General features: G+C 44.2%; 1 protein-coding gene across 7 annotated transcripts in view; it reads right to left on the minus strand.

Moving 5' to 3' along the window:
• Nucleotides 1-7,461: 7,461 nt before the first annotated feature.
• The window catches only part of PKNOX1 (PBX/knotted 1 homeobox 1), a 52,317-nt gene continuing 32,475 nt past the window's right edge, over nt 7,462-27,303 (minus strand). For all 7 annotated transcript variants that reach the window (XM_075431331.1, XM_075431338.1, XM_075431363.1 and 4 more), the window contains 7 exons: nt 26,736-26,906; nt 25,160-25,259; nt 24,008-24,105; nt 21,513-21,641; nt 20,423-20,499; nt 18,671-18,843; nt 7,462-17,685 (listed from right to left, as the gene is read on the minus strand). In XM_075431331.1, coding sequence (XP_075287446.1) covers nt 17,474-17,685; nt 18,671-18,843; nt 20,423-20,499; nt 21,513-21,641; nt 24,008-24,105; nt 25,160-25,259; nt 26,736-26,906 — 960 coding nt within the window. In that variant the 3' untranslated portion in view covers nt 7,462-17,473. The remainder of the gene's footprint in view (nt 17,686-18,670; nt 18,844-20,422; nt 20,500-21,512; nt 21,642-24,007; nt 24,106-25,159; nt 25,260-26,735; nt 26,907-27,303) is intronic.

The following is a 27,303-nucleotide window of genomic DNA, read 5'->3' on the forward strand; positions in this document are numbered from 1 at the left end:
TCTTGAATATCTCCAGAGAAGGAGACTCCACAACCTCCCTGGGCAGCCTGTTCCAGGGCTCCGTCACCCTCAGAGGGAAGAAGTTCTTCCTCATGTTCAGACGGAACTTCCTCTGCTTCAGTTTGTGTCTGTTGCCTCTTGTCCTGTCGCTGGACACCATTGGAAAGAGTCTGGCCCCATCCTCCTGACACCCACCCTTGAGATATTTATAAACATTTATTAGGTCCCTCTTGGTCTAGCAGCACCAAGGCTGGGGGGCAGAGGTCACTCTAAGGGGCTGCCCCCTCAGAAATAGCATACGTGTATGCAAAAGGGGTTCCATCACTGTGAGTTAGAACAGAAACGAGCACAATATTTGATGTGTTTGAACTGAACGTTTGCTTGCAGAGCAGGCTGCTGCCCGGTGCGCCGAGCATGCAGCGCGTGGGACTGCGTGCTCACCTGGGCGTGCGAAACGTGGCAGCTCTGAGAAAAAAACCAGCCAGGCGACAGGCAAACAGCACGTAACGACCGCCCAGACTTCTGCCGCCCTGCAGCTCCTCTCGGTCCGCACGACCCCCGCGGCTCGGTCTGAGCCCCAGCGCTCCCAGCAGCAGCAGCTGCGGGCAGGCTACGGGACAGACAGCTGCACTTCAGCGGAGGTGAGGTCACCGCTGAGTAGCAACCACGAGTATTTACGACGGCTTCTGTATGTTAACTATGAGTGGGAACCAATAAAGCTGTGCACAAGCTCTGGACGTTTCGGGATCGCTCCACCCGGGCTGGAGCCGGACTCACCGAGACGAACCCCGGGCCCCCAGCCCCTGGGGGCTGCACGGGGCTGCCCCACTGGCACCCTGGGGTGCTGGCTTGTGTGTGCGGGGTGGTGAGGGGACTGGCTGCTGCATCTCTGGGGTGGAAAAGGCCTCAGCAAGCAGGGGAGATGGTTTAGTTCACCTTGCCAGCAGAAATCCCCGTGGGACCTGTACAGACGTGCCCATACGCAGCATCAGTGGCAGCAGCAGAACCAAGAGTCGAGCATTGCACCCGCCGTCCGCGTCCCTTCTCCGTGCGTCCCCGGGGCTGCCCTCTGGCAGTGATGACCCGTTCCAGATAACTGGTCTTTCAAGTTCATTTCCCTTCCCTCGCCCCAAGACCCTCTCAGCATTTTCCTTACCCACCAAACGGTGTTCAGCACTGCTCAGCACTCTCGAGCTCTGCGGGGCACGGGGGTCCCACACATCCACCAGCGGAATGGGGATTTTCAGGCTTAAGGAGCGGTGCGAGGGCAGCAGGAGGAGGGTGAGGGCCAGGCACCCCATCCTTGCTGCCCTGAGGTGGACCCTGGTCCTGCAGCACCAGCCCACTCTCTTCTCCCAACGCCTCCTGCTCCGAGGGGTGCGCTTGTGGGTGCATAGGGGGGGATGCTCCCCAAACCCTTGCTGCTCTTCACAGTCCTACCTGCTGCAAGACGTCCTTGCTGTCCACCCGATTGCTCTGCAAGGCTGGGAGGCACATTTTCAGCGAGCTCATTAGTACATCAGGTGAAGACTTTTTCACACCAGCGAGCAAATGGCCCTGGGGGAACTGGGGCTGCCCATGCTGGTCAGGGCACACAGGCTACGCCTGCACGTGAAACCCATGCCAGCCTCCACCGCTGGGGCACGCGGCCTTGGCTCCCTGCAGCTTTTCCCAGAGAAGAACAGCCACGCAGGGCTTCGGGTGCTTCAAATGGTGCGTGTCACGCGTGTGGCGTTGGAGGGCTGCCCTGCCCAGGGACGCTGCATGGAGGCAGGGATAAAACGTGCGCCCCGAGAAGGTTCATGCCCACCTCTGGCTCCTGAGGGGAAGCATTGCAGCTCTGGAGCTGGCTGCCCTCCATCTGTGCTGCTTCGCTAGAGCTTTTAAATCATTTCGCTTTCCCTACAGACACCGGTGTCTGTGCGCCCGGCAGCCTGCAAAGCGCAGGGGGATGCTGATGCCTCAGAAACCCTGGTTGAAATCTGCAAAGCTGGGCGTGGGGGGAGAGCACAGGCCTGCAGACGGCGGGGAGATATCGGATTAGTCTGCGGCCAGACGGCCTGAGCCAACACCGCCTGCGAGATAAGCATCTCGCCCGCCCTGCTCAGCCACCTTCTGCGTGGCGGAGGCTTCCCCGCCTCCCCCGTCTCCCCCCACCAGGGCTTGGCCATGGAGCCACCACCAGCAGCACATAAATAGGGGGCCCGGGCGGGCTGCGGGGCGAAGACCGGAGACGCTGCTCAGGGTCCCGCACCGCGTCCCAGCGCCCGTCACGGCCACCCGGCAGGTAACCAGCGCCGCACGGCACCTCGCCTTGCTCCGGAGCTAAGGGGGAGGATGAGCACCGAGCTAGGGAAAGCGGCCCGTCGAGAGCGGGAGGCTGTTCCCGCTCCGGCTGCTGACCAACACGCTCCAGGCTGGGGCTTTGCTGGAAATCGGCTCTGTCGAAGGAGCCCGATCTCACTGCTAGGTGGGGTCAGAGGTTTCGGTGGCGGATGGGACCGCCGTGGCTGGACAGAGGTTCGGGTGGGCGAAAGCTTTGACTTGGTGGTGTCTGACGGCAGTGCCCGGCTCTGTCGGTGTGAGAAGCCCAGAGGAACCGGGCGGCTGAAGCTGGGAGCAGCCAGGACGGAGTTCACACTTTCAAGTTTTTCCCATATACTTAGGCTATTTGGAAATTTTTTAAATTTTTTTTTAAAGACATAATTGCAAGTAGTTGTACGTCTGCAAAAGTGGGACGTTGGGGCTATCAAACACACGGCGTGATGGTGATGATGTAATTGTTATCAAAGCTGGCATGGGGGCAACTGGAAGGGCCCAGTGTGGGAGGAAGCAAGCGCAGGTAACGCAGCAGAACGTCAGGTCACTCAGGCAGGGAGAAGGGATCTGAGAGGCTGCACTTTAAGGAATGGAGTGTCTTGAAAAGCTGGCGGTCCAAAAAAGGGGTCCTCAGCCTTAAAACAGGGAGCTGCCAGGCGGTGCTGAGCATCCCAGGAGGTGCGAGCGGAGGAGGAGGGAGCAGGCACGGGTGGGGGATTTCATGCCCGTGAGCGACTCGCAGACTGGCCGAGAAGCTGACGAAGGCAGAGAGCAGTGTCACACGGGAGTGTCTGGTGTCTGAAATGCCTTCCTCACAAAGCGCAGGCTTCACAAGCTGCAAGCAGGACGAGGTGACGCCCTTGGCTTCCCGCGAGGGAGTGGGGTGGCTGGGAGAGGCAGGCAGCGAGCTGCTGGGTGGCAAGCGGCACAGCAGGAGGGGCTGGGGGCTGACACCCGCACCCGGCCCACGGAGAAGCAGCGTCCCGGTCGCAGGAGTGGCTGCGGGACCAGCTATCAAAGCAGACAGCGCTGCTTTGAGCTCACGTCCATGCCTGAATGCCTCCCAGGAACACTTTAGTCACTGAAAGGCAAATTATTAGCATCAATGTAGGGGTGAACAAGTAGCATTTGCTGGCCAGGGCAACCGTCCCAGAGCTCAGCGTGTGCTGCACTGTGGACTTTGCTAAGCCGGTGCCCGCGCCGCAGCCGCCTGAACACCTGGTGGGTGGAGGACACCTCAGCCGAGCCAGGATGAGCTCTCGGGCTCGAGACTTTCTGTTTTAGAGCAAACCACCCCGGCCCCAAGCAAGCTGCAGACCACCAAAACTACCGCGAACAGGCATGTCAGGGAGAGGTGGCTGCGTCCCACTCGCTTTAAACCTCAGGGGCGGTTGGGGGGTCCAGACCCCGGGGGTTGGGTGTGCCTGTGCCCAGCGTGACGCCTGCGCCCCTCTCCCCTCCTTTCTCTCCTCAGAATCATGGCTCTCATCAGCGCCCTTCGCCTGTCGCTCGCCTGCCTCCTGCTCTGCGGCGCAGCCCCGAAACCCACATGTGACCCCAGTGCCTGCGCCCCGTGCCCCGAGAGGGACGCAGAGGAGCCGACCGCTGCCGGGGGCTGCTGCCCGCCTTGCCCCCCGCCCTGCGCCTGCCCTCCCTACCTGGAGAGCGACTGCGAGATGCAAGGCTTCGCCAGCGGCCGCGTCCCTGCCGGACGCTCCTTCTACATCGACTTCGCCCGCAAGCTGTGCACCTGCGGCCCCGGCGGGGACATCGCCTGCGCCCCGCTGTGCCCCCGCCTGCCGGCCACCTGCCAGGCCGTGGGCAGCCCTGTGGCCGACGGCTGCCCGCGCTGCGTCTGCTACGACGACGAGGACGAGATGGCGGTGCCCGCCGGCACTGTCACCACCCGGGGAGCCCAGATTTGCACCTGCCCACCCCAGGGGGGACGGCTGCGGTGCAGTGGCGGCCAGAGCACGGCGTGAAGCCCTCCTCTCCGCCGGCCGAGGGCAGGAGGGCAGGGGGGGGTTCTCCTCCGGCAGCAGAAGGCTTTCTGCACCCGCGGGGGGATCCTCGCTGAAAAGCGTTGAATGCTTCGAACTGTCCTAGGGGACTCGGCGATGAATATGGCCGTGCCGCGGAGCGCTGGGGAGGTGCCGCGTTCCTTGTGTGTCGTTTGTACGCTGGGGCAAAGCGTCTGTAGCGGGTGAGCTTCCTCTGTTGTAAAGTTTGTTTCGTGGCGGTGGGCTGTGAGAGGTTAGATTGCTGGTAGAGTGTAACCGAGACAATGCAGTTGTTTATTTATTATTTGTAAGATGATGGGGCTTTTGTACGTGCTTGTGTCTGTACAACTCTCTGGATAAGCTTCCTCCCAGGAGCCAGGTTTTTGCTTCCTGTAACTCCATCAAGTTCAAAGTGGTGGGACCAAAATCAGAAGATTGGCTGACATCCTCCTCTCCAGGCTTTTTTTTTCAGGTGGGAGGAGTAGGTGGGTTAGCACACGGCTGTGTTCCTAGGGGCAGGCAAATCCCTCTCGTGCCTCCATCCGCCAGGGCAAAACCTTGAAGACTCACATAAGGATGCTGGCAGCCAAGGGTTGACCCTCCACAGCCACCTCGATGAATCCGTTACCGTGTCCGGGTTCAGCAGGAATACCCCAGCCCTCGTGTCAGTGACTGTGTCCACCTGGCTCTTGCTCTGCCCTTACCACTGCTGGAGACACAGGGTGCGGCAGAACGGCATCTTCTGAGCGCTTTGACGTATACACACGCATGTATGCATGTACAGGGAGGCTGTAATAAAAAACCCAGCTTCATCAGGCTGAGATGCTAACAAGTGTAAATTGTGTTCCTTCCAGGCATTGAATAAAATCAGTTTTACAAATGAACGTTTGAAAACTTTACTGATAAGCACACATACACTTTCCTTATGGATTAATTGGTATTACCTGGGCCAGGCAAGCCTGGGGCCAGGCAAGCATCTCTCCAGCTACCTTGGCCCCAGCGTATACCCACAAATATGCCCCCGGCTTCTTTTCACGTTCCTCTCTACTGCTTTGTTGGACGCCGTTCAACTGTGAAAAAACTGCGAGCAGATGAGATGCAGGTGAAGGGTTAGAGAAAGATGGGATGAGGCAGGTGAATTTTCTTTTCAAGACTAAACAAGGGTCCCCATCAACCGGGGCTGTCAGAGGCTGACTCTGCCCAGGGCTCTGGTGAGCCTGGCTGGAGACGTGAGAGCTCAGCACGTCTGGAAAACAGCTGCGCCTCGAAGCTGAGCCTGGGGAATGCGGGCATCTGAGCGACCGCGCCGTCCCCCTGGGTATGGCCACCCCACTGATGGTCCTCAGCTGGTAGCTGCAGGGGGGGAGCAGGCTGGGACCCTCAGCACGGGCTTCTCCCGAGGCTGGAGGGCTCTCCGGGACGAAGTGGGCTGCACTGGTCCAAGGCATCGCACCGGGTAGTTTGAGAGCACATCAAGGGGTCGTACTGGGGACATACGGGGACATGCTTCGTGGAAGCCCAGGCAGCTGGGATACCTCCTTGCCCTCGTCTGGCACTGGCTGCTGCAGGGATGGGAAGCAAAGGAGTGGGAGAGGAGAAGGACACCTTTTAATGGTGAAGAAGTCCCCGCCAGGCACCCAACCAGCACCTGGCAAGCTCCCTGTCCCTTCCCCGCCGGTGGGACAACCCTTGCTGTCATCACCCACCCCGCAGAGCTGACGTGCTCAGCAGTTTCACCTCCTGCCTCTGTGATTTGCAGAAAACCACAGCGAACTCACAGGCTGGTCCGGGTAAGGGAACAGCACTCACTGCAAGCCGAGACGTGGCATGGCCTCGCAGAAGCCGCCACCACACGCTCCCGCTCGACACGGAAAACCACAGGAGGCACCAAGTTGAGTCACCTCCGGGCAGTCAGCGATTTCTGCAGCGCTGGCTTTGCAGCTCGGAATTGAGAAACTCGCCACTTGCAACAACCAACGAGGTTGGGAAACACCACCCCTTGCTTTCCCCTGGTTCACTGAGGCAGGAGTTATTAGAAAAGGCAGATGGCAACTCTGGGTGCAGACGAACATGGGGCGCCCGGCAGCGAACGCCCACCGTTTCCACTCCGGGCTCCAGCGCAGCCGCAGTGTGGGGAGGGGGCAGGAGCGGCCCCCCCTGAGCGGTGAGGGTGCCCCTGTCCCACCAGCTGCCAGGGCTGCCCAGCGCCAGCCCCGTGGGCCCGGCGGACGTGCTTCTGCTATGGGGAAGAGGGGTTCACCCAGTGTCCCTGCCCCGCTGCTCTTCCCCGCTTGGTTGAAAAATCTTGGTTTTTAATAAAGTCAAAGCTCACTGTCACCGCCTAGACCAGACACCGGACGTTCCGTGCTGCTGTTGAAGCCAGCAGCACAAGAAATTCCCCCCATTACAGGTTTTAATTACATGCTGCGCGGGTATTTACAAACAGCCGAATGGATTCACATCCTGCAGGCGCTTGCAAGGTGCGACTGCTCCAGCCCGTGGGGCTACCGCTCGGTCGTGTCAGCCCAGCATTCAACCAAACCAGTTTGCGAGCGCGGTGATCAGTTTTGCAAGCGCGGTGGTTGTTCAGAGGGAGTCACGAGTGGTTCAGGCAGACTCCTCGTCGCCTGGCGAGAGTGGTGGTCAGCCCAGGCTGTTTATTCTTTGTCGCGCATCTTATCTGTTGCGCATCTTATCGCACAGCTCCCCCGCCCCGCCTCGTGTGACTGATAACCTCTGAACGGGAGAGAATGGCCGATGGACGGCAACCCCTGAATAATACCGGTTTTGTGTGAATGCTCTTTATGCAGGGTCAGCATGGGAACAACGAGGGGTCACTCTTCAAACACCCCGTGTGACAAGTCCCCGCCGGCGCCTTTGCCAGCCGCCCGTTGGAGGTGGCGGACAGTTTCTTTGTTCTGCCACCATCTCTGCTCCGAGGAGAGCTTGCGTCTCCAGCCTCTGCCCGGACGGCTCGCAGGATCTCCGGCTCCATTTCACCACGCTGAAACAGGGAGCCACATCATGCTATTTTTTCCACGAACTGCTGCACCAGCACAGGGAGAAAACAAGAAACCTCTCCAAAGACAGCGCACCATTCAGTTGTCAGAATTTATTCACTTAACATCTTGGTGTTCAGCATGCGTTATTTGAATGGGTGTTGTCCTGGATTCTCCACCATTAACCACCCCTGTGCTTGTCTACATTGTGGAAACAGTGTTGCTGGTATTATTATTTATCTTTTTCCAGCTCAGATTTTCCCCGTGGCCCGGAGATGGGTGTAGTTTTGTGGCTACCCATTCCACGGTCACTGTAATTTTGCACCACAGCTAGGCACGTGTTTGCAGGTAAGGAGCCGCACACGTTTCTTCAGCAGCAGGCAAACTCCTCTGCATCCCTAAACTAGCCTCGATAACTGAGTCAAAAGCTGAAATTTGCAAATCCTAAAAAGACCTGATTTTACACGTGGTGCAGTCAAGTCAGTGGGTGGGGTTGTTTGTGTTCTTCGGTGCCCAGTAGCTTTGTACAGGATCACTACTGCCGCGTCGTTATTTGTGGCACTGGCAGGGCCTTTCTTCATTGTATTACCGATTGAATCCCTGATTTAAATAGAACTGTGTTTGCCCTCTTAACCTGCCCTCTCAGCTTCTGCCTCACGAGGCAGTAAAACATCAGGGTAAAATATTCCCGAGCAAAATCCCATCAGGAGGCATTCTTTCGGCACAACTGCACCCAGTGCCAAAAGCATTTGCCTGAGTGCTTCCACCTCTCCTGACACCTTGCCAGAAGCGAACTCCTTCGGGGTGGTTCACCCAGCAGCTTTAGCATCCCTGCTGCCCCCCTCCCCTAGCCCGTGTCCATAAAGCCCGGCTTCAGGGGGATGGCCGCCTGTCACTGTCTAGGTGTTCTGCTCCTGAATTACCAGAAACCCTGACACTGGGGCAGGTTCTGCACCCATGATTTCTGATCCGGAGGAGAACAACGTGGCAGAGGTTTCCTAGAGGATCCCCTAATTTAACTAAACCGTACCCACTCGGTGTTGATAATGGACCGACTACATCCCCCCAGAAATCTTTTTCTTTAAAATTCGGGGGCAGGAAGAGAGGTAACATTTGACACTATCTTTTGAATGCATTCCTTTTAGGAAATTTCAAGAGTATACAGTTGCCCTGACATGCCCGCTGGCGTGGCAGCGATGCAACGGACTGACCAGCAAATGGCACAAGGATGAGATAAAAACTCGCACACACAAATGCAATTGGGTCAACATGAAAAGAAAAATATTGTCAAGTCGACCTACACCAGCGCATTGAGCTGAAGCAGACTTTTTAAATATGACTTCTTCCCCTATCACTCTTGTTCAGTATCACAGTGAAAAACCATGGAGATTTTTTAGAAGAAATGGCAAACAATATTGCAAGGTATTAAGAGAAGTCCCAATTGTTGGATGTTCTCTGCACTACAAATAAAACCGCTTTTCCTTCTTCTGTGTGGGTGGGCAGGGAGGACCAAAAATGCACATTTGGCATTCAAACCAGATGGCCTCTGGGAAAAGCAGAGTAGCTGACACCGGGGTTATCTCAGTCAAAACTACAGAACAGCAAGCAAGGGGCTGCCAAAGAAGGAGGATTTACTGGCCAGAAGTTTCAGGGCAAACTCAATATATGCACACATGATGCAGTATATATTTTGCTTCTGAAATTTAAAACAGAAATGGATTTTTTTGATCATTGATTAAGTGTAATTTCTTTAAGGATTTGCATGATTTAATAGGGAGGGGTTTTGCACGTTTCCATAAGATGTGCATATTCTGGGACGCAGAGTATTAAAATAGCATTTCTGTGCCTAAGACCTTTTACTGGAGCAAACACAAACGTCATAAAAAAAGCATGTACGTGACAAAAATGACACACATTCATTTAGGAAAATAACATACAAATTGTTTTAGGCCTAAAGTGAGTTAGATTTAATATTGTGCATCTGTGCTAAGGACAGCTTATTTTTAGTTATCATTCCAATACGGCATTGATAGCTGCATCCACAACTCGGTTCTGTAAAGTTGTTGGGCTTTTTCCAGCAAAGCTGGCTTTGAATCTTGGAGTGATTTGCAGAGTCATTAATCAAGCTAGCCACAGTTCAAAAGCTCAAGAGACACAGAAAAAGTCTGGGGTATCTAATCAAGGATTAATCGTTGCCAGCTTGCAAAGAAAGGAGGGGGGGAGGGAGGGGAAGAACAGGACTACAGAAAAAAGTTATTTGAAAGCAGAATAGAGGATCATAAAGGGAAATTTCTATTCCTGTAGCTGCTTAAAGCGTCACTGTGTTTACAAGCGAGTCAGGAGTATTGTCTCCCCCAGCACCTAAAAAGCTGAAAAGGCAGCGCAGGTGTTATTATCCAACAAATGCCAACCCAGTTCCTCAAAATCTCTTGACTTCTGCAATTCTGAGTTTCATTTGATGATGCTTCTTAAAATTTTCAAGAGCTTTCAGGTCTCAGTGCAGCTATAGTACTGAGTGAAGCAGGTTAATCAGAATCAGCTGTGCAAAATAGTCCTTTCAAAAAAAAAAAAAAAAAAAAAAAAAAAATCACCCTCTGGTTCCAATATTCCAAGAACAGTGAGACACCAGTAACAGAAATATTCTCTCCCCCCTTCCTGGTCTTAATTTGGATCTCACCCATAGAACCACAGATACTCCTAAGTATCTTAGAAAAATCAGTACCTGTGTAGTAATTGATTTTGCTTATGCAATCACACAGAAGTCCCCCTGTCTCCTCTGTGTGCCAGCCTCTGCTCCAAGTCAGCAGTCTAAACCTTACAACCAAACGAGGTTATAAACTGAGCTCTGCTGAAATGCGTAGCAAACATAATTTGATGAATGCTGAGACATTAAGGAGAGTCTCTGCAGTCTGCATCTCACAGCAGACTGTGAATGGGGAATGGAACGACACAGCAAAAATGGCATGGAAGTCAATCACTAGCTTCTTAAGTATGACCTGCATCTATTTCACTACTATTAAAAACCTAAGCTTAAGAATGCTTGGATCTTAACAGAAATGTCTCTAAATTAAATTTTATTACCACATTCACATTTAGTATATGCATCAGTTTATATTTAGGATTCAGCGATCAACTTAACAAAAAGTGTGCAAGGAGTAACAGTCAGGCATAGGTCCAAGGGCCTTGTCTTCTGACTTGTGCTGGCAGTGACACAAGAGTCCAAAGGCCAACAGAGAAGATAAATATCCATGGGAGATCTTCTCCAACTACTTCAAAGCTCTAGATCCCATCTTGGTTGAACGAAGAAGACAAACCAAACCCGAGCTACGAAGGTCAAGCTGCTTTCAGATTTTAGTAGGGGAGCTACATGGTGGTTTGCCATTTCGTTTTTTAAATACACCACAGGCTTAATCCTGCATGCCTTGCACACTCTGAACTTGCAGCAATTTAAATATGGATTTTGAATAAATAATGCAGTACCTAGTACGTGTCCCAGCCTTATCCGTTGCTTTTTGCAGAATCATTTTACACTGCGCATGGACTTTATTTTCCCTTGTTTTAGCATTGAGGACATTGCTCTGGTTTTCTGCAAAGAAGGGTATTCAGGAACAGCCCAAAGCTGGATACTAAAGGATTATTGTTTTGCAAACAGGTGCTCCGCAAAAGCAAACAGGCCGGTCAGTTGCTTACAACTACGCTTCTAATTCCCATAACGCCTTCTTGAAGAAGGGGATTCATCTTTCGGGGAATCTGAAACCAGCAGACTAGGAATATGCTATTCTGGACATAATTTCAGTCCAATAATCTGCTTTACAGGTTGTACTTTTGTTTGCTTGTTTGGTTGGTTGTTTTCTTTTTTTATGCTTGTCAGATTAAGGAAAAAATTGTTCCCTGGCAGCAGTGGAGTTAAAACTCTTTCCAGTGATATCACAGAAGTTACTCGCGCTGCTCTCTAGCACTCCTCTAAGATCAGACAAAGAAACGATCACGCAATCCTGAGTCTAGAACATATACTGCTCAGTTAATCACAGATAAACCCTTTAAAAACATAATATGGTAAAAAATCCTTGGGGACATATTCCAGAGTAAGTAAAAAAATCTGTAAAAAGAGCTGCACTCTCTGTGGATCACACTTGGACATCACCGTGCCAGACGCTGGGGAAGCAAGAGCAGGAATAAATAACGCTTCGGTGCTAGGCAGAGGTACGTCTTACCTTCAGAGCACCCACGGCTGCCTTCGGCTTTGCTGAGTAAGGCTCATAGATACTGGATGAAACAGGTTTGAGATTCTTGCTAGAGATGAACCGGTCTCTTGTAATCAGAAGGCTGCTCGTTTCCTAAAGATTTCTGATTCAGCAGAACATGGTAATTTTAGAAATGCATGACAATCTATCTGGCTAAACAAATTAACGCATGGGACTTGCACAGGAGGAAGTCTTTTCACGTAAGTCGCTACCATGTATGCTTGGAACCATTCCTGAAAGTTTGATGTCCATGCCATTTTAATTAACAATTTTGAAACATCAACAAAAAACAACCCCAAAGTCACACACATTATGGACTATTTACCTGTTAATTCTTTCCTCGAAGCTGCTCCTGCATTACAAAAGCATAATAAAAAATCCCCGTGCTGGTAAGAACTAGTAAACATTTTTCTTCCTGTGCATAAACAAGAAAACTCAAACAAATAGAAAGGCCGAGGATTGTCCCTGGCCAAGAACTGGTTAACTAGTTTGAAACTGTGCTCAAGATTTCTTGAAAACTTCTTTGTCTTTCAGCCAAACAATACTGTTAAACATGTTACAGTAATGCAAATGCTTTGCTTTAAAAAATGTGCTTTTCCAGTTCACAGAGAACAGTAGTGTAACAATAAATCATTCATGAAGCACGTTCCGATTTTTGATTTTATACCTTGACAGATCAGTTGCTTCAAAAATCCCTTAACAACCAAGGCAAAAAAAAAAAAAAAAAGTTACAGGGTTCACATTTTAAAGATTGTCGATTGTACACACCAAATGTTGCTAACCCATGGAAAGATTTACGGGCCACTTCTGTCACAACCGGAAAACACCGGATTCTATTAACACGAAGTCAGTATCTTTACAGCAGGCTACAAGGTCAGTAAGGCGTTTCACTGCTTTCTCACACCTTGCTTTTCTCTGGCAAGAACAGCTGTGATCACTCAGCAGGTCTTAAAAAACTAAGTCACAGAAAAGGAACAGATTTTCTATTTCCAGGTGACAAGAATGAACAAATAACATGATTGGGGCAATTACTTAAAAGCACATTAGTGCCAATTTCACTACACTTTACACTGGATGATCAAGTTACTCTAGGACTTATCCCAAAACCTGTCTGCAGGAGTTCAGCCAGCCAAGGGCGGGGGTGGGGAGGAATCCATACCGAGTCTGAGTTTGGCAAAACCAGCCTGCTTTACTGTTCTGCTACGCTGAACAGCAAAGAGCAAAGCGTGTTCAGCACCAAGGCTGACGATTTGATCACACCACAATTAAACCTGCGTTTTCATGGATATGCTCTCTTTTTAGGAGGTGGTGAGAGGTTGAATATATTATTAGGAAACCAAAACATTTCACTTCATTGTTTAACATGCAAGATTTTCATGAGGGAATGAAGGTTAGTTACGTTTCCAACAAGGTATCAAAACTACATTTTGCCTATTCAACTCTAAAAACTAAGCTGAATATAAGGCTGAAAGGTTTAAAAGATTAATCAAAGTAACAGAAATCAGAAAGACAACAACAATACAGCACCTAAAAATGGGTAATTCACACATTATTGACATTTATGTCTTGCATAGACAAATGCTTATTCGTTTTTTTCTCCCAAGACAACCCAGCTTCAGAAAATAAATCTTCAATCAACTTTAATTACATTTTAATGCATGTGTTCCAATTTTTCAAAATACCAGGATATTTTGGATTTTTGTTTAAGTGCTACAAGTCTAACGGTTTTATGAAACTATCATCCCTTGCAAAGACTTTGTTTCATCCTTTGGGCTGTCAAGTTCATAAAGTCAGGAAGCTGAACTGCCTTCTAATTCTTTTTCCATGTGATTAGAGAAAAGACAGATATTATTCATGCATTACATCTTTGTGGCCCTACTCCACGAGACTATCCATAAACCTGAAGCTAATTTGAAAGCACAGGAACTGGGAACTCTAATCCCTCAGTGTAGGTCTGCCTTCCAGCCATATTCTGAACATCAAAATGGCATGTGGTGCACACCAGGCCAACACGAATTCCTGCCCTTCTCAGCCCTTTGTCCATATCATGGTTTCCACGGGAAGAAAACCTACGTATGCAGGCAAGATGAAGGTGGAGGGCTCCCCAGAAAGTTCCTAGCAGTGATCAGGGACCAGAACAAGGAACCAATTCTCCTGTAGATAAATGCAGCACGACACGCAGCCTTTTGGATCTTCCCTGAGGTCAGCAGGACTCCGACCCAATGTCCGGATCTAAGAAACTCTCTGCAGAGCCAGCGCCATGCCTGTCTTTTCTAAATCTTTTTCAACATGATTATTTCTTTGGAACAGTCATTTAACAATATATCCTGATCAATATGGAATTGATTTACTAAAATGCAATGCTTCTAAAGAACAACAGGAAACTGCCTTGCCTGTTACAGAAATCTTGAAAAAATTGCACTGAGAACCCTGTTTTGGGTTAACGTTCTAGATTACGTTGAAAAAATTTTAAAAGCTTCAAAAATCATAACTGCAGAAGAATTACATTGGTTTTAAAAACAAATTAGTTCTATTGCATATGAATACGACTTTAATTGGGGGTGAGGGGGGAATTATTCATGGGTTTAAAGTTAGGTCCCTTATAAAGACTTTTTAACTAATGTAAACATGTACCTTCCCTGCATAGTGATGCTTTGCTTAAACCAGCAATCTTCCTTACACAGCAAAAAAAATGAAGGACACTGTATTTTTTTTTTTTAAATCGTGAAAAGAACAAGCACCTCTGTGCAGTTCATACCCATTATAGAATTCTCACTGAATTAAAAGAAAAGTTTGAGTTCCACATGTTAAGCAATACCTTTGATTACACTGGTAAATTCTTTTCAGTTTTAGGAATTCACATACCTATATTTCTATGTTTCAAATCTGACAGTAAAACTATTCCATATTCCCCCTTTCACAGTAAATTCTGTCAACTTCACTTTCCAGGTATTGACAAGTTCGCTGAAAGCAAGGTCGCAAATGTTTCAGAAGAATAAAACTTCTGCTGCACGTAAGGTGGAGGAATAAAAAGGATAACCGGGTAATGGTTTCTTTCTGAAAAATAAGCTTTCAGAAGTTTGCAAACCCTGACGCCTAGCCATTTCCAGCTGAGTTACAAATGGCACATAAACTACGTATTCGTGAACCGTCTCTCAGCCAGCTGTATACATACTGTTTTAATACCCTCTCTCTTTTTAAGATCTCAGTTCCCATAGTTTTGCAAATGCCCATTACCACATTCTCTCCAAACCACGGAAGTTTTGCCCGTTCTGGTTTACCCTTCCCTTCACTGCTGGCTACTTGCTACCACAACAGATCAGCCGGCTGAGCTGCTTCCTAGACCGCCTCGCAGCAGGCTGGAAAAGCTCTGCTGGTAGATCTGAGGTAGCAACAACTGGTCAGGAAGGGAAAGGAGAGAGTGAGAAATCGCCTGTTCCTCCAGCATAGGTTGATTTGGAAAAGCACATATTTGTCCATAGGCCTGTACACACTGAGTAGATTATTCATCTGCTAGAAGACTATTCATCTGTTAGAAGTACAAGGATTAACGCGCTATTAAATACCAACGAGGGTAGCTGAATAAAAACCCCAAACAAACCAACAAATATAACCTATCATATAATGGAAACTGTGGGGGTGATGAAGCACTTACAGAGTTAAAAGCAACTAAAAAGGAAAATACAGAACCTATCTCTCGGTTCTAGTCATTTCAGGTATCCTTTGCAGGAGCAGTAAGTTGAATATTTCCAAAGGAGCATGATTCGTACATGATAGCTGTCTTTTTAAAATGTTTTGGGGTCAAACTGGATTTGACAACAGCCTTTGAGATAGTTATGCCATGTCAAAGCCTTCCTAATTAAATCTTTCAGTATCAATTTACCATGTTTTTTAACAAACACGGTACATTAGTAGCAAAGCAGAGAAGTTAAAAGAAAACACATTCTTTAGAAATTAGCACTCCAGCTGGAGTACATCATTACCACATAGTTGAACTAAGAAGCAAGATCCTCAGCCAGTAATAAGTGAAAGCCATAGCAGAAAAATCACCTGTGTTGAGTAAAACCCAACGCCAATTTTTCAAAACAGCTCCCAGTCACTGAAAACTAGTATTATTCTCCAGGTACGTATGCCAATGCTACTGACCTTTCTTTCTGAAGTTTTTCTTCAGATCAACTTACACTTGCCATGGAAGACAACCTTTAAAGAGCAGCTTCCATCCATTTAAGCATGTCAAAAAGTACATGCATTAATCCTACTGAAATCAATGGGACCTAAGCACATGCCTGAGTGTTTTGTGAATGAGGAATTAAGTATTCAATTAAATAATTGCATCTGTCAAAAAGCTTTGTTTAAATACAATGTCTAAAGATTCTAAAAGCTAACGCCTTTTTCCCTGTCACATTAGAAATGCAACTAGATTTGGTCTAAAGCAGAGAAGTCCTGGCTTTGATCTCACCCAACCTTGTGACAAGTGGACAAGGGGAAAAAAGCACATTGACCATAGCATGAGACTCTTGGAGTCTGTTATTTGTACTTAACAACGGGAAATACAAAGTTCCAAAGGAAGAGTTCATGGATAGACAGACATTGACTCCAAACTCTGAGAAAAAAAAGAAATGAACCGTTACCACAAAAAAAAGTGTTTTCTTCACTAGCTCTCAGTTTTTAAATGACACACAAGGATTTTCTACTCTAATAAAGCCGGCTATATATTCTGGTAGTGACCTTCAGATTTGAAGAAATTTTATATAAATCCATACGTTGTATTTCTTTTTGTATTAGGGGAAAATATTTCAAATGCAATAAAATAGCAGAGTGATAGCAGAATTCATGACTGTATAGTAGGCAACCTTTCATTTTTCAGATTCAGTTGTACAAACTATAAACTGTTAAATTTTTCTAATAACTGGAAAAGTTGTGGGTATTTGAGTTCACTTACCTGAATACTCACTTAGCAAATATCTTCTGATACAAGTCTAGATACAGAGTTAGTGTAATTTGAGTATTAGTATACACATAATATAAATCAATGTTTGACAATATCAAAATCCCATCAAACAGTGGGCCCTTCTTATGTTATTATCAAATATAGTGTATCACTGTGGGATAGCTGAGAATCACAGAATGCTAGCGTAGGCTTGTTTATTAAATTTGGTCAGTTTTCAGACCTTCCAAATAGGAATACTAAACATTTATTTTTCCCCTCTGGAAATTCTTTTTTTTTTTTTTAAACCTCCTGCTTAATACAGTCGTCATCCCAATTCCTAATGAATTTATAAAAATATTTTTTATCCAATAACCTCGGCAAGGTAAAAATAGGAGTTTTTATAGCAAATGATAAACAGGCTCACGGACTATGAGAGAAACTAAACTTATTTAAATTGCCATACATTCGCTACTGAACCACACATCACCATTTTCTTTTTATGTGTGTTGCTGTCCACCTCAGACTAGCAGTTTTTAAGGTGCAGAAGCATCTTTCAAATATATGCATCTAACTTCATGATCAAGTTCCACACACTAGTGTCACATGCTTTAAATTTACATCACCTGCCCATCAAGAGCTGTGTTAAATAACAGTACTAATTGAAACTGCAGAATTCTTTAGAAATTGCAGCACTTCCAATTCACAGAACAAAGGGGTGCTTATGTGGTTCTTTATATTACTAGATATAATTTTCTGAAATAACGAAAAGAAATGAAAAAACACATTTGAAAGAAGTTGCTGCACCTGCAAAAACACTCTTTAAGCTTACTATGAAATACAAAAAAGTGCACCCTTCTATATCTACATATAAAACATATTAGAAATAAAACTTGTGTAAAATGTTTGCTGTGCAAACTATAAAAACAGTCAGTCAGTCTGTCCATTCTTTTTCCTAAATATTTCATCACACTCTCTTGCTTTCTACTGCAGAGAATCGCTGTTATCCAAGACCAGCCCACTGATATTTGTTGTTGAGAGATCTCCTCCATCATCTTCACCGCTGTCTACCGACTCATCCTCACTTTGCCCTGCCATCATAACTTGCTGAACGGCCAAAGTAGCACCATCAGATGACAAAGACTGGAGACTGTCTACATTCATGTTGACTGGAGCTGTAATTGTTACAACAGCACCTAGAGAAGCACAATCGTAGTACTTAAAATCAGAAACCAAGAAAGATGCTCCAGTAATACATATTTATAACAACAGAGTTTGTTTCTAATCAACAGGAAGAAAAGGTAGGGAACTAAATTGAATTAAAAGCTATACAGGTTGTCAAACACTTAAATATCAGGAAATGCCAGAAATAAGTTGGTTAGGAATCTTAAGTTTAAATGTGTTATGGACACCCACTACAGCATTACAGATTCTCCCATCAAGTCATTACAAGACCACTTCTGCAAAGTATTCTAGCTTAATTCCTTGCAGAAAAATGGGAATTTTCACAGAGATTCAAGGTGACTTAAATGGATAAAGCTGTTGTCAGATCCAGCAGAGGCTGAGGGAAATATTGCTACAAAGTGGAAAGGAATAAAGCAGCACGCAGCAGGACAGAAAGGATGGTCCTGAGATTAAAGCAGTTATCTGTCTTAAAATTGAGTCTATTTGTTTGATCTGATCCTAAGGAAATTACTTCAGTCAAGTCTTTAGAGGCTCTATTACATTTCTCTGCTTCTCAATGTTCAAGCTGAAACACGTGAGGCATATACAGAATTGCAGATGCTCAGTCCCTCTAGCAGTAGCGAAAAGAACATGAACAGGATGAGAAGTCATGAAACTGAAATTGCAGTCCAATACTGCTAATCAAACAGAATGCTAGTATGTGCATACACATACTGAGAGAAGTTAGCTGCACATCTAACATTTGTTCTGTTGTTTCATAACTTTTGAAACAAAAGCAACAGTCTGTCAACATAAATTCCAATAAAATACACCCCAAACCAGAAAACTTTTAAAGAGGGGAAAAATTGACACATTTCTGTTGTGTTTTTCCAGATTAAAAACATATTTATACTGAAATACCAAGAAGTTCTCCTCCCCTCAAAGGTATCAAAGCCCTCATTTCCCTATTACAGAGAAATTAACTTTATTATCTGCAGTTTAGCCAGTTTTCCTTACCATCTGACATTGTGAGCTCATTAGATTGCTGCTGAGCAACTCCTGAGGCAATGGAGTCAGGCCAGAACCTCTGAACCGGTCGGTTCTGAGCTGTTTTCTTCTTTGTTTTTGGAGTTTCAGAACAACTGGAGTCCAGCATTGGCTGAAGAATTCGCCTTCTAGCATTGATAAACCTAAACACAATCAAAAGGCAAGAAGTACTTATGACCAGTTGCCTGTAAATTCTCTCAGATTCACAAAGTGTGCCGTGGCGGGGAGGGGGAAAGTAAGGAATATAAAATCTTCTCCCTACCAGCAACACTAGCTTCCTTTGATTTTGGCAAACTAGCTAAGAAAGTACTTCTATCCTTTGCTGCCAGAAGCATTTTTCCCCCACCTCACAGGGGGGAATTCTCCAGACAGCAAGACAGATGTATATTTCAAGATCTTATTAAAAACTAAGCACCAGAAATCTTGCTGACACCAGCAAGTACCAGAAAGCCGATACTCCTCTCATTAGGGTTCACCTAAAATCTAGCCCCTGCCTAACCTAGTTTGTTTGGTCTGGTTTCATTTACTTCCTTAAGCTCCGGCATTACTTATTTTATATGCTCCCTGGCTTTCCAAGGTCTAGTTGCTGACCCAGGAGACAACAGCAAACAGATTTTTCAGATCCTCCCCAATTCCTTTTCGTTCTCCCATTTTCACTTGTTTATTTTAGCATGCTAATTGCTGCCCTTGACTTTCCGCTAGCGAACAAGAAAACACTTAAACCACGTCTCACTTAGCTCCCAGCAGTTAACTGAATCAATTTCAATGTAGCTAGCTGTGGCAAGGAGCTGTGACAGACAATAGCATCCCTTGCTAAATCTGACAAGACACATCCAGGACCCATCTTTACCTGCAAAGGAAGGAAGTGGGGTGCAGCTGGCAGGTCCACATGGTGTAATGCAATGCTTTGCAGAGACATTAGTCGCATCCCAATACCACAGAGCTCCGTTACTACCATGTCACACAGGCATAGTTACACTGTTCCACTTTTGGAACCAGTGTACTGCCACTATCTTGAGTATTCCCCCACTGGACCCCTCTGCAGCCATGCAGCCAGCATCGTCTTTGAAATCTGAGGATGATCCCTGTTGGGCTTAGCTGCAATGATTTTAAGAACCAATACCACAAGCAGAATAGGATGCATGTCGACACCCTTGCTCCTTTCTTCTGCAGGAGCAGGGGTATTATCTTAAATCTCTGGTGAACACAAGACATGCTAAAACATGTTGAACCATGAACTAGAGTAGTTGAGGTACTGACACTCTCCATTCAGACATCACTGCTCAGAGGATGGCATCCTTTGATACAAGAGCAGAATAAGTATCTGTTAACAGTAACTTTTTAAACATTTGCAACCACGATTATCACAGAACACTTTTCAGAGTCACTAAACGACTTTAAACTTCAATTTCTTTACTTGCAGAATAGACACAAAAGTGCTTCCATCTCTTTCAGCAATAGAACAGAATGTAATTCCTTTATGTTGCAAAGTTTTCTGGAGTCCTTATATAATTTAAATGGCACAAGTATTATCATCCCTTACTATAAAAATAATATGCTTGTGTATCAGTGCATAATTCTTGTATTTTTATACATATTTTGTAACATACATGGAACAGTAAGTTCAACTCCAGATGTCCAAGTTATACTCTTTAACTATTTCTCTGTGTTGTAAACACATGGGAACTGCAACCAACATTAAGTAAGAGATTTTGCTCTTACCAGTTGTTAACCTGGAGTAGTGTCAGATTTGTTTGTGCTGCAATCTGTTTCTTCTCATCCTCTGTTGGATACGGATGCTAAACAGGACAAAAAAGCAAACAAAAAAGGCATAAGCTTGTTTCATCTCCTCATCAAAAATAAGGGCTGCTTTATTACAACTGATTAAGGTTGCTAGATTAAGACCATCTGACTCATTAAAAAACAAACTTTAGAAACCTCACAAACTTTTATAGATAAAAATCATTTAACAAAGAGTGCTTTACTACACAAAACTGATTTTCTCCTTGAAAGTGTGTATGATACCATTAAACTACTGATGTGTAATTGAGAAGAAAAAGCTTCTCATGGCTGACAGTCTTTATTAAACAGCGTGATCCCTGGGCAACACAGCATGTGATAAGATCTGATTAGTTATGCTGTCTAAAGGCAATGTCATATGAGAGTACTGACAAGCATTTTCTAGTTAAAGCAAGCTACTCTGAAGTAAATGGATGAAGAGAGTGTAGGTAACATGAGAGGCATATATGCAGTTTCCCTGTATTGTTTGTCTGTTGTAAAACAGTTGTAAAAGACAAAATATCAATCAACTAAATATTGTGATATAACTTGAGACCCATTTATCCTTTCAGGATAAGGATTTATGCATAGGAAACACATTCTACTGAAAGCACAAGTAGACAGTAACACACTTGACACACATTAGGATTGTTGGGAAGGAGATAAAGCCAGAAAATCTGAAATTCTCCTCTACAAAAAAACCCCACAAAACACAGATGGAACTATTTTTCCTTGTTCCATGAACCAGGGTGCAGACAGCATTAAGTTCTCAACACAATGAAATTATGAAAGATCCCTTTTAACACTGTCTATTGAGATCATGCAGTACAAATGTAACACAGTTATGAAAATAATAATGAAATCAACCAACACCAGACTGCGGAACTACTCCAAATGACTTCAGGGAAAACTGAACCGAGATTACACAAATGACAACAGAACAAATTCACCTTCTTTATGAAGCAAAATCGTAACAGACCACAGAAAGGAGTTACACAAAAACCTGTGACTCCTGATTACATTCAGTTCTTACCCCTATGTGCTGAAAAAGCCAAGATCTCATCACATTTGTGGCGTGCTTGGGAAGAACTCCTCTTTTATTTTTTGATGAGCCATCATCTTGATGCAAGATGCCTAGATCTTGGTTTAATTGCAACTGAAGCTGTACATATAATTTTAGAAGAAATAAGGCAGTTAATATAGCAGTATTCTGTATCAATGTATGAATAACTCATTTATAGAAGGAATGAAAGGAAATGAAGCTTGAGGCATGCTGATTATAAAAGGCTACTTAATTTGCTAGGGAAGACTTACAATAGTAGCTCTCCTGCAATAGCATTCCAAAATGTCTTTATCCAGGGAAAACGCTGTATCAGATTTCTGTAGTTTTCACATTACATGTAACCTCTGTTTTAGGAACTACAGCTGTTATCAGGCTGTGTATGTGATCTTGTGACAACAGCCAAATGCTGATTTACTACAATTTAGAATAAAACCCATCTATGTAGTACATGTCAGGTTAATGATCCTCTGTACTAATCTATGCTACCCTAGGGATCTGATTGCCTTGTCACCCTATGTAGTCATTTGCATGTGAAGAGCAACTGAAAACACAATGCTGAATATACTCACTGTGTTCAAACATAAACAACTATGGAAGCTATAAAATAGTACTGATTTAAGACTTAAACAAAGGACTTAAAGTAAAATTAACTATTATGCTAGAGGTCCTGGCAAATAAATCCACATAAATTCTCAAAGAGCAAGAAGATACATATGGTAGAACCCTTAATTCACTTCACAACACTCTTACTATTTTCCTCAAGGTTCGTATTTCTTTCTCACATTTGCTTTCTTTTTCACTTTCCATCAAATCATTCCCAAATCAGTTATCTGAACATTAGGGAATATGTTCTTAAACACTTACGCAGAGAAAAGAAGAAACAGCATATAAATTGCATGAGATTATATTTCAGACAATTATAACTGAAATCATTCTAAATCAGGTTTTTCAGACAATACAGAGCAATTTCTTCAAGCCAGTCATTATGTCTATGTCCTGTATGAAATAAGTTTTAAACGAGGTTTAAGCTATCAAATTAAAAAAAAAAAAAAAATCTATTTGGACCACACTTTTATTTCCAAAATAATGTTTTACATTCGAAATAATCTGCTTGTATATGGAGGCTTTATAATGATCTTTGAATAGCTCTCCCCCAGTATTTTTCCCCTACCTCCACAGCATTCCGAAACACTGAAAAACAAGAATTTGAAGAAAGATTCCCTATAGGTGATAAGGAATACAGGTCCAAACCTACGTATAGGTGGGTTTGGAGATTTCTGCTAACATCAAGAGTAGCTACAGATATATATATAGAAGGCCAAGTCTTTTTTTTTGTTTATAGGCTATAGGCATTATTTTCCACATAGTATTTTATTTTTTTCATCAGAGGTACAAAAAACATTTTTCTTCAAAAACACTTCGGTCTAGGAGAGTAATTTTACACATTTCTTTCTGAAAGCTATCTGAGGACAGAAGTGCATGCATTCTAAGGAAGAATATGGTCAAGTACATACATACCACTGTCAATAAAAATAAGAAAAGAATACTCTAAGCATACTTTTTCAGTTGGAAGGTCAGAAGAACGAAGACAAGAAGACAGTGGGCCAATGATTACCAACAGATTTTATGCTGTGGAGATGGTAGCTCCTCATTCACATTTTTAATTGACTCCATGTTCCTGGAAGATTTGATTTACCACTTACAGCTCTAAGAGAAAGCCAGCAAGGTTTTTGATAACTGAAAATGTTGTAATTTTCATGTTTCCTTTTCCTTAGCTGCTCCTACGAGCTCTTCATATCCAACTCTTAAGAGTCACCTCAAAAAAAGTGCTGGCCCTTATGTTTTAGGATATGGTATCACGAGCCCAATTCAAGGATCTCCCATAGTCCCAGCTGAGTATTTTGAAGGTTTTACGGCATAATGCTTCTCAATATACACAAATTTCAAAATATGTAAAGTTTCACAGTACTAGTGGTTGTCATCATGACAAAAAGTAAAATTTCTGACAACAGCAGCGTGGCACCATAATACAATACAGTAAATCTATCCAGCCATAAACTTAGTCCAACAATTAGGAAAGTTTCAATCATTGAAAAAGTGTCTATTTAATTCAGAGGGTTTTTTGGTTTGGTGGGGGTTTTGTCTATTTGTTTGTTGAGAGTGGGGTTTTTTAAATTTTTTTTTTAAATCCATGTACCTATACTTTTCTGCCATTGGTAAAGAAAGATATTTAACAGTAGGAACTATGACGACGTGTTGTGGCAAGGGAGATCTGCCAGGGACCTTATGCCATGTTACGCAACTTGTAACTCCTATAGCAGTGTTTGCATTAATTTTGCGTTAGTTACTATGCGTCTATACACAGAGCTCATTCTGACAGTGTGTCAAATTTAAACCAAAACTCTTAAAACCAGTGAGATTTATTTGAACCCAGAATACCGTTCTGTGAAGCCCACGAAACAAACCTGAGAGTTCTGGATCCGAATAGTCCCAGGTGACAGTGCTTGTGTCACCACTTGACCTTGTGGAGTGACGACAGTGACTGGCTGATACACTGTCCCCCCTTAAAACAAAACAGCAACAAAGGTTATAGGTAAGTAAAAGCCCTTCAAATATTATTCTCTTTAAACACATGAATGCATCAGCACTGCAGACAACACAACAGTTCTGATGATACACCAACTATTCTTTTCTAGTAAGCATGTAAAATGTGTTCTTTGCTACACTAAAATTTTTTCCATCCAAGAAAATCTGTACAAAATTTGATTATGCTTCCCTGTATTTTAGGCATTCTAAATCTATTTTAAAAGGAAAATGCCATGACTATTAGGCTATAAAATAGTTAATCATTTTAACTGAGCTAAGTCTTCAGCCAACAAGGGTCAGGACACCAAAACCACACTTATGTGCATCAGGTGGTTAGGGTAGTCAGCTGGGTGACACCGAGATGTTCAGGTCAACTAAGGTGACAGAATCCTGGTGAATGCAAAGAGGGTTCTGGGCACCAAAGCCACAAAGCACATGTTGTGTCTCAGCATAACCTCTCTGCAAGTATATGCTGTAGGAGCAGACTGCATTGCTTTGTTGTATTTGCAGTCAAGAGGTTTTTTCTGTTTGTTTTAAAACCTTGCTTAGAAGCAAGATAAAATATTTCAGTTCAAATGTCATCTACATACAATAATAGAACAGCTTGGACATCAAGGATTTCGCAGACTTCTAGGTGGGGTTCCAAACCAGCTGTCTCATGCTCTATGTAGTTAAGTGCAATATTTTACGTAATGCACATTTTTGTCAAACTGAATTCATTTTCTGAAGGGGGAGAGGGGGGAAGAATAAACCACTCCAGTCTCTGAAATGTTCTTTAACAAAAGTAGCATTGTACCAAAAGATCTCTCAATATTTCATATCTGTAACCTCCACTCACATATGCATACTTTGTACACATATAAATTAAATGAACATTCAGAAACCAGTCAGGCACTCAACTGTATTATAACATCTTTCCAGGTATCAGACTTAAAACATGTTTTTAAAAGTATTTGTGTACTTTTTGTAACAACTATAGAGGAAACCAAAATTAAGAGCAAGGTGCCAGTTTTTTCTTTACTGTGTCATACCTGCTACTGTTGCCATAGTTACATTTCCCTGCTGCAATGCTGATGCTGGCACCATAATCCCTTGGGGACTGAGCGTGCCTGCAATGGCACTTGGAATTTGCTAGAAAAAAAAAAACAATTAGTTGCTTGCATATTTTTACTTTTTTTTTTTTAAGCAGATAGAGCATGCTTGTGTAATTTTGGCTCTAAAAATGCATTTGGAGCTTAATCACATGATTAACTTCAAAGCAAAAGAGACTTCATTAGAGGTTCATCATTACCTACATTAACTTTCTCATTATCACCACCATTACCTTTGAAAACCCTCATGAAAGCAACTGTTAGAAAAGACATAAAACTATCTGAAACAATTTTAGGAGAGAAATTATTCTATGTATATAAATACTAAGAGAAACAGTTTCCAAAGGCACGAGGGATAAAGGACAGATGAAATGTACCCTTGATGCTCTTATTACAAGCATCAAAGCTTTAGAATTTTAGTTATTACCTTCATCCCTTCAACTTTAAAATCATGCATTAAGTATTCAAGATGCCCAATATGTTTTATTCTGCTTAGGATTGTTCTTACTCAACCCTGACCGTGCAAACTCTTACACATTCCTTAATATGTATGAATCTCTGTTGTTACCACATGCAAAATTCAGTCCCTCCTGTCTCTGCAGAAGACTGTAACAGACATACTAACAAACATCTTTTAGAAGTTGTTTTTGTCTGATTTTCGACTCTCCTTTCCATGCTTCCAGACACCAAAACCTAAGTAAGGAGTCCAGACAGCAAAGTTTAAAAGTAATTGAAGCTTTTCAGAATACGTAGCATCAAACACACTAGTAAGTCAGAGAAGGACCATCCCCTAAGACTAGGTATCTACCAGGTACTTGGATGGTAGGGCTCACTTTCCAGCATCTAACAGCAGAAGCATCAAACATAACAAACTAACTGTTGTTAATTAACCAGTGTCAATTTACTATAAAAAATGCAATCGGTTATTGCATTTAGGTAATGTCAACAATATAGAAATTGAGGTTCACATCTATACAAACATATACTCTTCAAAACTACACAGTCACCCCAGGTGACATGCAATGACATACATCTCAAATATCGCAACTTTAATCAGCCAGACGTTGTCTATTTGTTCCAGAATATAGATTGCATATAAAAAGGATCAGCCATCTCAATATTTTAATGAAGCAGCTAGACTAAGGAGACCTTCTTAACATGGAACTTTTTTCTTCTCCTTTGCTTAATCTGTCTCCTAGCCTTGTTTCAACAAAATAGCAAATCCAGGCTATTCTGAATATCTCCATTTACTGAACTGAGGGTAAACCATAACAGGAAGACAGACAAAAAAAAGTGCCTCTATGTTCTGGCACATTTCAACAAATTTGTCCATCAGGCAGTGGCACACAAGTATGCATTAAAAAAAAAAATATGGCTCTTTCTACTCTTAATAACCGATTTCGATAAAGTGAAAGAAACTGCAGAAACTCGGTTTGCAAACTAATAGCAACACAAGTGTAGTTATAACTTCCTAAGGAAATGTAAGCAAAAATACACTTAACTATTTGAAACACACCTGAGATTGCACAGGTGAATAAGGACTTCCAGGCTCTCCACTTAATAGAGTTTCACTGTTCATTTTTGTCTTCAGGCACGCAATGTAACGACTACAGAAATCCTTGCAGAGTTCATTAACCTTTTCTAGCTCAAGCAGATGGATACGCAGAACTTGGATTGCTTTTACCATCTAGGGAGATAATACGAAAAAATTTAGAAACAAAGTAACTGTTAATTTAAAAAATACTTCATGTGAGAGTTAAGCAAACACTACTTTCCACTAACAAAGACCATCCAATCAAAGCAGAGTTACTTACTACTAAGTGCTGAGGAGAGTTCTCCAGCTCTGACCACTATGCTACTGAAATGTGAAAGGAGCACGTTTGCATACAAAACCTGTACCCTTCCACTGCATAAGTAAACTACCATACAGGGGCAACAAAACATGCCAGCAATATAATCTTTGTCTCTGTCACATGTGACACGTTAGGAAGACAGAGCATTGCTGAGCTGTACATGGAGCACAGCATGAGCCTACACGTCCATGTGATCTTTATCCCCATCATACAACTCTGGGTAATTTGCCA

Source organism: Opisthocomus hoazin, chromosome 1 (assembly GCF_030867145.1).
Source record: "Opisthocomus hoazin isolate bOpiHoa1 chromosome 1, bOpiHoa1.hap1, whole genome shotgun sequence".
NCBI classification, from domain to species: Eukaryota; Metazoa; Chordata; class Aves; order Opisthocomiformes; family Opisthocomidae; genus Opisthocomus; species Opisthocomus hoazin.